General features: G+C 44.0%; 1 protein-coding gene across 1 annotated transcript in view; it reads right to left on the bottom strand.

Annotated features, from left to right (window-relative positions):
- The window catches only part of themis2 (thymocyte selection associated family member 2), a 29,419-nt gene extending 20,618 nt beyond the window's left edge, over positions 1-8,801 (bottom strand). Inside the window, exons 1-2 of the mRNA XM_033044936.1 lie at positions 8,532-8,801; positions 131-271 (exon numbers count right to left, since the gene is read on the bottom strand). Coding sequence (XP_032900827.1) covers positions 131-271; positions 8,532-8,649 — 259 coding nt within the window. The 5' untranslated portion in view covers positions 8,650-8,801. The remainder of the gene's footprint in view (positions 1-130; positions 272-8,531) is intronic.
- Positions 8,802-10,543: the final 1,742 nt, after the last annotated feature.

Consider the following 10,543-nt stretch of genomic DNA (forward strand, 5'->3'; position numbering starts at 1 on the left):
CTATTGTTTATTGTCTATTACTGAACCATTGCTATTTCTGAATGGATAGTGGATTATCAGAAGTTTTATCACATTGACAAAGTAATGAAATGGAATTATCATGCTGTCCAGTCATTAAGGATAAAAGTACCTGGGTAGTTCAGTGGGAGGTCGAATGTGGAATCATTGTCCAAATTGTTGCAGCCAACCTTCTGCAGCTCGATGTGAATTATTTTAATAAATTCTCCTGTTGACAAACAGCACTCATTTCCTGATATTTCATAGACTGATCCTGTGAAAGATAAAGAGCACTTTAAAAAACAATTGTTGCATATGTGACACAATGACAAGCATTTCAGATATTGCGTATCATGTATAGACTGTTTCTCTCACAAACACAACTGGCAGAACATTTGCGAGCGAAGTCAAGGTCCGATGTCGACTCAAATTGCACTTTGAGTGGTCCATTTCGATTGTGAATTATATTGGACCAGCCACTTTTGTACATGTTCGAACAAGGGAGAGCCGGGTTTGATCCTGACTACTGGTGCTCTCAGTACGGAGTTTGTACGTTCTCTCTGTGACCACATGGGCTTTCTCCGGGTGCTCCGGTTTCCTCCCACATTCCAAAGACATAAAGATTTGTAGGTTAATTGGCTTCTGTAAGTTGTAAATTGGTGTGTAGGATAGTGCTTGTGTGCGGGGAGATCATTGGTTGGCGCCGACTTTCTGTGGGCCGAAGGGCCTGTTTCTCCAGTAAATCATGAACTAGAACATCAAAGGCAAGAGACAAACAGAAAAGAATTGAAACCTGAATTACTTTGCTTTTTTATCTTCCTTCCTGATCCTAATTAGTTGCAGGGACTCTCACTGAAACTATTCCTCAGTATTTCATGCAGATTTATCAAGTGATCAGAACCAATGCAGCTCTCTATTCTTACTGGATGCATCTGCTGGGTCAGTTCATGAGACATTGGTAAGCAGGACTGATAACATGTAAAACATATTTACAACATCACAGGGTCAAAGTTTGAGGAGGATGCATCCAGCAGGCAGGTTGGAGTGGTGGTAGTTACCCCGGAAGCTCCAATGCTGAGAACCACGGGTAGACAAAAGTGCTGGAGAAACTCATTGGGTGCAGCAGCATCTATGGAGCGAAGGATATAGGCAACATTTCGGGCCGAAACCCCCTTCCCACCATATTCTGCACGCTACCTATCTTCCTCTACATACAGTACTTGAGTTTGACGTAATTGTATATAGTTAAATCAAATCTGACCGGATAGCATTGAAAACAAAGCTTTTCACTGTACCTCGGCACACGTGACAATAATAAGCCTAATTTGAATTCATACCCAGAGCTAACTTACTATGGGTTTTTTTGTGGTTTTATTTGCTGCCTGCCTACGTGATATACGAGGTGTAAAATGAGATGTTTAATAGTAAAATTAAAGCCGTGCGGTTTTTTAACATGTTTTGAAGTGTCCATTTGAAGTGTAACGTCTGTTGCAATGCAGGAAACGCAGCACAGCAAGCCCCACAAACAGCGATAAAATAATGATAGAGTTGTCTAGATTTGCAGGGTGGTGTAGGAGATAAATGTTGATAAGCACATCTCAGTCTGAAGAAATATGTAAGAAAGAACTGCAGCTGCTGGTTTAAATCGAACAGACAAAAAATGCTGGAGTAACTCAGCGGGTGAGGCAGCATCTCTGGAGAGAAGGAATGGGCGACGTTTCAGGTCGAGACCCTTCTTCAGACTGATATCGGGAGGGCAGGGCTGCCAACTCTCGTGCATTGAGCATGAGAATCACGCATTTGGCCAAATTCTCACACTCTTTATCTGATCACAAATTTCTCACGCTATGTCGTGAGAAATTCTGTGATCAACGTAAATTTCGAAACTCATATCAACTGCATGGACCGCGGGTGTTGGAGAGCTGGGGCTGAGGGAGGGATGGAAGCGGAAGCAGCGGCGGGGAAGATGTGGACGGGGAGCCGGGAAGCCTGGCGAGTATTTTCTGGGCTGGCGAGTGTTTGCCGGATTGGCGAGTGCTTGCCGGGGCTGGCGAGTGTTTGCTGGGCTAGTGAGCGTTTGCTGGGCTGGCGAGTCGCTCGCTGCAGCTTCGGCCATGGAGCAGCCTCAGTGCAAGAGTCCCGGGCCGTCAGAGGCGTCGGAAGCATTGCGCCGCTGCTGTGAGAGTCTCTGCCGAATTCGCCCTGGTGACCGGCATGGATCAGGCTGCGGCTCGGTGCACCCTGGAGGACAACCAGTGGCTGCTGGAAGTATGTAGCAAGCACTGGGTAGAAATGGTGGTAGATAGTGGCCTTCAAATGGGGTTGGTTGGAGAAAGCGTCCTGCTTGCCTGCTAGTTTTCACTTACTTTAACTGCAGGAAAAATGTTCCCGATGTTGGGGGAGTCCAGAACCAGGGGTCACAGTTTAAGAATAAAGGGTAGGCCAGTCAGGATTGAGATGAGGACAAACTTTCTTCACCCAGAGAGTTGTGAATCTGTGAAATTCTCTGCCATAGAAGGCAGTGGAGGCCAATTCACTGGATGTTTTCAAGAGATACATTTAGCTCTTGGGGCTAGCGAAATCAAGGGATATGTGGAAAAACAGGAAAGAGCTACTGATTTTAGATGAACAGCCATGATCGCAGTGCTGGCTCGAAGGGCCGAATGGCCTATTCCTTCACCTATTTTCTATGTTTCTATGCTTGAGTATATGGTAATAAAACTCGACCACTTGATTTTGATGCATTCATGCATGGTGGAGGTATAATGTAGTCAAAGAGTGATACAGTGTGAAAACAGGCCCTTCGGTTCTCCCAGAATTCCAGATCTTGGGGTCTTGGCAAGAGACTGACAGGATTAAGCAATGATAATCAGGGATGTGCAAGATTGGAGTAGTGCAGAGATTATGAAGGGTTTGGGGCTGGAGGAGATTACTGCAAGAAGCAGCGAGCATGTAAAGAGTTTTGTAAATATGAATAAAATTTAAAAATCAAGGTGCTTTCAAACCCAGACCCCGTTTAGTTCAGAACCTGCTGCAAATGTGGTTACTTAAAATTAAAGATGAGGATCATACTATGCACATTATACTTTCTATAAATATTTCAACCCATCTACTTCTGGCAACTAAATTCCATAGCAGAAAAGATTATTGCAGGAACATCAACAACTGCTCAGCAGTTCATAAGGAAGTGCCATGAGCGCATTGAGCAACACGGAGATAAAAAGTTCCCTGATTTGTTGGTTGAGTCGGGATTGGAAGAATGTGATTCTTATTAGTTTAGTTTAGAGATACAGCGCGGATACAGGCCCTTCGGCCCACCGAGTCCGTGCTAACCAGCCATCCTCGCACATTAACACTACCCTACACACACCATTTACACCAAGCCAATTAACCTACAAACCTGTACGACACGTCTTTGGAGTGTGGGAGGAAACCGCAGATCTCGGAGAAAACCCAGACAGCTCACGGGGAGAGAGCACCCGTGGCGCTGTAAGCGCTGTTAGGTAGCAACTCTACCACTGCGCCACCATGATGCACTACTTACTTGCTAGAGAATTCAGCGGAGTGAGGAGACACCTGGCCAGGGTCCATTTCAAAGTGAATGTGACAAATTTCCCTTGTACAATTAATGGCAACTTAGCCAAGTACCAGCATCACCACCAGCAACACTCCAGCAATTAACAATGGCAGCTGGTAAAGGATCCATGAGTACATCTATCATTTTTTTAGTTTAGATGGGCACAACAAGCTGGAGTAACTCAGCGGATCAGGCAGCATCTCTGGAGAAAAGGAATAGGTGTCGTTTTGGGTCAAGACCCTCCTTCAGACCTTCTTCAGACCAAAGATAGACACAAAAAGCTGGAGGAACTCAGCGGGACAGGCAGCATCTCTGGAGAGAAGGAATGGGTGACGTTTCGGGTCGAGACCCTTCTTCAGACAGGTTAGGGATAAGGGAAACGAGAGATATTGACGGTGATGTGGAGAGACAAAGAGCAGTGAATGAAAGATATGCAAACAAGTTACGATGATAAAAGAAACAGGCTGTTTGTACGGTGAAAACGAGAAGCTAGTGCGACTTGGATGGGGGAGGGATGGAGAGAGGGGGAATGCCAGGGCTACCTGAAGTGAGAAAAATCAATATTCATACCACTGGGCTGTAAGCTGCTATCACTGATCACTGATCATTGGGGGTACCTGCTGAGGAAGTGGAGCAACTGAGCGGGAGGGGGGTGTCCCCCCTCCCATGGTAGGGACATTTTGAAATTCAATGTATTAAAATCTTGTTTTAGTGCATTGTAGAAGTATGATTTCAACTGTTTTTGTTTGAAGTATTTTTAAGAGGTAACTTTTTCCACACAAAGGGTGGTGGGTGTATGGAACAAGCTGCCAGAGGAGGCAGCTGAGGCAGGGACTATCCCAACATTTAAGAAACAGTTAGACTGATACATGGATAGGACATACTCCACTGTGTCTACTCCACTGCGATATCTCTTCAAGGTATGCCTACTTTGAAGAAGTTCTCCTCCACTTCGCTCCATAGATGCTGCTGCACCCGCTGAGTTCCTCCAGCAATTTTGTGTACCATGGATAGGACATGTTTGGACGGATATGGACCAAAAGCAGGTAGTGCAGCTGGAACATGTTGGCGGGTGTGGGCGTCTATATTCGGTTTAAACCAAAGATTCTAGAGCGGAGTATCCTTGGTTTAATCCAACATCTGCAGTTCCTTCATTACACACTTCTTCAGACCATCTTCAGTTTAGTTTAGTTTATTGTCATGTGTACCAACTGGTTCAGTGTGAAGCTTTTTTGTTGTTGTGTGCTATCCAGTCAGCGGAAACACTACACATGATTACAGTCAAGCCTTCGATAGTGTTCAGATACAAGATAAAGGGAACAACGTTTTGTGCAGGATAAAATCCTGTAAAGTTCGATTAAAGATAATCTAAGTGTCTCCACTGAAGTAGATGGTAGGTGAGCACTGCTTTCTAGTTGGTGATAAGGTGGGTTTTTTGTTTTTTTAGATGTTTTTATTAAGGACAGTGCATATTTATAAACATTTGCATGCAATACGCAAGATTATAGCTATAGGCTAATTTCCATCTGTAGTCCCTCTGGTAAACCAGGTTAACACATCACAACACATTCAATCCGTAAGAAAAGAATCAAAACAAAACAAAAGACAAACAAAAAACATAACAAAACAGACAATAAAGTTAAAAAGTAACAATAAAAGACTGCCAGATGATTATATTACGGTTGATTATGAATACAGGTTTGATTTTCCAGTAACCATTTTTTGAGTTGTTTTGTAAATGTGGTGATGGTTGACAGATCCCGTATGAAGCAGGGGATCGCGTTCCAGGTATGCGACGCTCTATAGGAAAATACAGTCTGGCCAAATACACTTTTCTTAAACGGGACAACACAATCACCCCTGGATGCTGCTCTTGTCGACCTATTTATGTTCTTCTTTATAAATTATTTTAACGGAGATGGGGCTAGTCCATGGATGATTTTATAAACTAAAATTGAGTCTGAATAATTTATTACATTTTCCCAGCTCAGCAGATCAAATTTTTTAAGGATGCTGCAGTGATGGTACATTCTGGGCTTTTTATCAAGAGTTTTTAAGGCTTGTTTGTAAGCAATTTCAACAGGCTTTATCGTGGACTTACATGCCAATGACCAAGTCGTTATACCGTAGGTCATGTATGGCATAATCATAGCATTAAAATATAATTTAGCCGAATCAGTAGTTAAATTATTCCTAATATATCTAAAATTGGACAAATTAAATTTAATTAAATTCACTGTTCTTTTTACCTGTTGTTTAAAACCGAGCTGTGAGTCAATCACGATTCCTAAATATTTAAACTCCTTTACAATTTTAAGTTTTGTTCCATGAACAAACACATCCGGATCTGCATCTGTACTTGCCTTTTTGGAGTTCGGTTGCCTGATAATAGCAGGGAAGAAACTGTCCCTAAATTTGGGACGTTTGCCTTTTCACACTTCTCTGCAACTATCTCTTGTCTTTCAGAGACTATTCTGTTTGACCCTTTCCCGGACTCTACTGCACACTTCCAGTAATGTGAAGTTTTGTGTTCCTTCTTTGTAGAGCAAGTATTGGTATAAATTCCTTTATTTTAGCAGAGCTTAAGAAAGACTTGTGAATCAGTATCAGAATCACACTTTATTCGCCAAGTATGTTTTGCAACATACGAGGAATTTCATTGGCCAGGTCAGTCATACAATTAAAAGTAACAGAACACTCAAAAACACATTTTAACATGAACATCCACCACAGTGACTCCTACACATTCCTCACTGTGATGGAAGGCGAAATAAAGTTCAAGTTTCTTTGTTCTTCCTCGGTCGTGGGCCTCGAGCCCCCGTTGACGGGACGATCTTGGCATCAGACTGATTCCTGGGATGGCAGGACTTTCATATGAAGAAAGACTGGATAGACTCGGCTTGTACACGCTAGAATTTAGAAGATTGAGGGGGGGGGGGATCTTATAGAAACTTACAAAATTCTTAAGGGGTTGTACAGACTAGATGCAGGAAGATTATTCCCGATGTTTGGGAAGTCCAGAACTAGGGGTCAGTTTAAGGATAAGAGGGAAGTCTTTTAGGACCGAGATGAGAAAATCTTCTTTTACACAGAGAGTGGTGAATCTGTGGAATTCTCTGCCACAGAAGGTAGTTGAGGCCAGTTCATTGGCTATTTTTAAGAGGGAGTTAGATGTGGCCCTTGTGGCTAAAGGGATCAGGGGGTATGGAGAGAAGGCAGGTACAGGATACTGAGTTGGATGATCAGCCATGATCATATTGAATGGCAGTGCAGGCTCGAAGGGCCGAATGGTCTACTCCTGCACCTATTTTCTTTGTTTCCCGTTGCCGGCAGGGTTCGGGCCCTCCGCTTCGAGGCAATCAAGCTCCCGCATCGGGGGGGATGTCAGCTTCCCCGCGCCGGGCGATCAAACCTCGCGTCGGGGCTGGTCGAACCTTACACGACGTTGGAGCTCCCGACTCGGCCTCACCCGAAGACTGCGAGTTCTTGGTGTTGGTTCCGCGGTGGGAGCGGTGGGAGCGATCCCAGGCAAGGGATCAGCTCCGATGTTAAGTCTCCGCCCCACGGTGGGGCTCACGACAGTCCGAGGAGGCTTCCAGATCCATCGATGCTGGAGCCCGGAGAATGTGATCCGAAAATTAATCACATCTCCGGCAAGGTAGGAACTTGAAAAAAAGTTTCCCCCGAACCCCTCCTCCCCACATAAAACAAACCGAAGAACATTAAAACAAAACTTTTAACAAACTAAAAAATAACAAAAGAGTGAAAAGACAAGCAGACTGCCGGCAGGGCTGCATCTCCCCGGCGCCCCTGGAACAAACAACTGCTTTAACCCGAAGATAGACACAAAAAGCTGGAGTAACTCAGCGGGCCAGACAGCATTTCTGGAGAAAAGGAATTTGTGACATTTTGGGTCGAATGAAATATGAGGTGCTGTCCATACCACTGGGTTGTAACCTGCCCATGCAAAATATGAGATGCTGTCATTGTATCAACAACCCAGTGGTATTAATATTGATTTATCTAACTTTATGTAACCCTAGCATTCCCTCCCTCTCTCCATCCCTCCCCCACCCAAGTCGTATGAGCTTCAAAGTCGTCTTGTTGAGTCTCATTGTGTGCACTCGTTCCCACACGGTCACAAGGAGAACATGCAAATTCCGAACAGACTGCACCCGTAGTGAGGATCGAACCCGGGTCTCTGGCGCGGTAATGCAGCAACGCTACTACTGTGCCACTGTGCAGCCCTTGCCATTATAATAATAATAATAATAAATTTTATTTAATGGGCGCCTTTCAGACATCTCAAGGACACCTTACATAGTAATCGGAATAAAAACATATAATCGGAATAGAACAGGTAAAAAAGACATCACAGAGACACAAATTAAAAACAGAATTCAATCCAAAAACAGAAAATCATAAACACAGTGTGAAGAGAGTTATGTCACCTCTCTGTGATTCCTGATGCTACTTTGAAGAGGTTCACCGTGAGCCCTCTCGCACTGCTGCTCCTCTGAGATTCCTGCAGTATGAAGAAGGGTCCCGACCCGAAACGTCGCCTATCCACGTTCTCCAGAGATAATGGATGGATGTTCTCCAGCTGCCTGACCTGCTGATTTTACATATTGCCAGATTGCCATACTGTGTGATCTTTCACATTCGCTTGAGAGGATAGGTAGAGATTAAGTTCAACACCTAACCCAAAGGACTGCACTACAATGTATCGGCATTGTCCCGCTCAATTCTCTGGGATGGGGGACTTGAACCCACAGCCTTGTGACACAGGAAAGAAGGACACACAGTGAGGCATGACTCACACAGGGATGTTGCATCTGATGGGAATAAACTGCACCAAATTCTAATAGCAAAATTAGACACAAACAGGGAACTGGCTGTCAGAGTGAACAGAAAATTGTGATTTATTTTAAAAACTGCAAATAGGAATCGTACATACCTTGGAAGTAAACTCCAGAGTGGATCTCCAGAATTCTGGGAAGAGTGGAAATGTTCAAAGAACAAATGTAGTCTTGTAATGCGATGATTTCAGAATCTGAATGGTAAAGATCTGCCATTTTACGCTCCCTCGTTGTTTGAACTACAGTCTCTGCAATCACAACCACATATCTCGCGTCTCGATGAAATGTGTACAAGAGGCTCAGCTATTGCAATTATAGTTTCGAACAGAGGAAAAAAGTTCCCTTCTGGTTTGACTTCTGATGACTGGACACCACTGAAATGACGATGCATCTGGCAAAGTTCCAACCTTAGGCATCTGCCCCAACACAAAAACAAACCAGAAGGGAAGTAGCACTAGATTCAGATGACTCGCACGTACTGAAACAGTTATTGGAACTGCAGAGGTAACATAATGATTCCTTAGGCATTTTCCTTTCCTCTTTTGATGGCTGAGGAGCAGAGACAGACAAGTCACGTTGATGCCCCATACATTTCCTGCCATCACCAACATGTCTATTCCTTTAGTCACAAGGTCATAAGTGATAGGAGCAGAATTAGGCCATTCGGCCCATCAAGTCTATTCAGCCATTCAATCATAGCTGATCTATATCTCCCTCCTAATCCCATATTAACCCCAAAGTGCATTTTAATTCAATTTGAATCAATGATGGAGAAAGAACACTCAAACAATATAAAGTTAATAGAAAAAAGACATTTATTAACACAATAAATAAGGGATGCTCGATGACGCAGCAGTAGAGTTGCTGCCTTACAGCACTTGCAGCGCCAGAGACCCAGATTCGATCCTGACTATGGCCGCTTGTCTGTACAAAATTTGTACATTCTCTCTGTGACCGGGTGATTTTCTCCAAGAACTTTGGTTTCTTCCCACACTCCAAAGACGTACAGGTTTGTAAGTTAATTGGATTGGTATAAATGTGAAAAGAATTGGCCCTAATGTGGGATAGTGTTAGTGTGTAACTGGGATTGCTGTTCGGTGTGGACTCGGTGGGCCGAAGGGCCTGGTTCCACGCTGTATCTCTAAAATAAATTAAACAAGAAAACGATAATAAAACTATAACGAAAACTAAAATTAGACAGCAGAAAAGCATCAGACAAACTCTGAGGCTCACATTTCTCGACATGCAGAATAGCTTAGGTGGAAACAAAAAACTGCAGATGCTGGTTTACACATAAGGACACAAAGTGCTGGAGTAACTCAACGGTCAGGAAGCATCTCTAGAGAACATGGATGGGTGACATTTCAGGTCGGGACCTTTCAACAGAATAGTTCAATCAGTTTGAAGAAGGGTCCTAACCCGGAATATCACTTATCCATGTCCTCCAAAGATGCTGCCTGAACCGCTGAGTTATTCCAGCACTTTGTGTCCTACTAGCAAAAACTTGTCAGGAACTAGTTTAAGTTCGGAGATACAGCGTGGAAACAGGCCCTTCGGCCCACCAAACCCACGCCGACCAACAATCACCCACACACTAGTTCTATCCCTTTCCCTAAGGGTCGAGAGGTAAAAATACACAGAAATATTCCTTCTCTCCAGGGATGCTGCCTGACCCGCTGAGTTGCTCCAGCATTTTGTGTCTATCTTCGGTATAAACCAACATTTGCAGTTCCTCTCGACTCGGCTTGTACACGCTAGAATTTGGAAGATTGAGGGGGGACCTTATAGAAACTTACAAAATTCTTAAGAGGTTGGACAGGCTAGATGCAGGAAGATTATTCCCGATGTTGGGGAAGTCCAGAACTAGGGGTCACAGTTTAAGGATAAGAGGGAAGTCTTTTAGGACCGAGATGAGAAAATCATTTTTTACACAGAGAGTGGTGAATCTGTGGAATTCTCTGCCACAGAAGGTAGTTGAGGCCAGTTCATTGGCTATATTTAAGAGGGAGTTAGATGTGGCCCTTGTGGCTAAAGGGATCAGGGGGTATGGAGAGAAGGCAGGGATGGGATACTGAGTTGGATGATCGGCCATGATCATATCGAATAGCGG

Source organism: Amblyraja radiata, chromosome 27, assembly GCF_010909765.2.
Source record: "Amblyraja radiata isolate CabotCenter1 chromosome 27, sAmbRad1.1.pri, whole genome shotgun sequence".
NCBI classification, from domain to species: Eukaryota; Metazoa; Chordata; class Chondrichthyes; order Rajiformes; family Rajidae; genus Amblyraja; species Amblyraja radiata.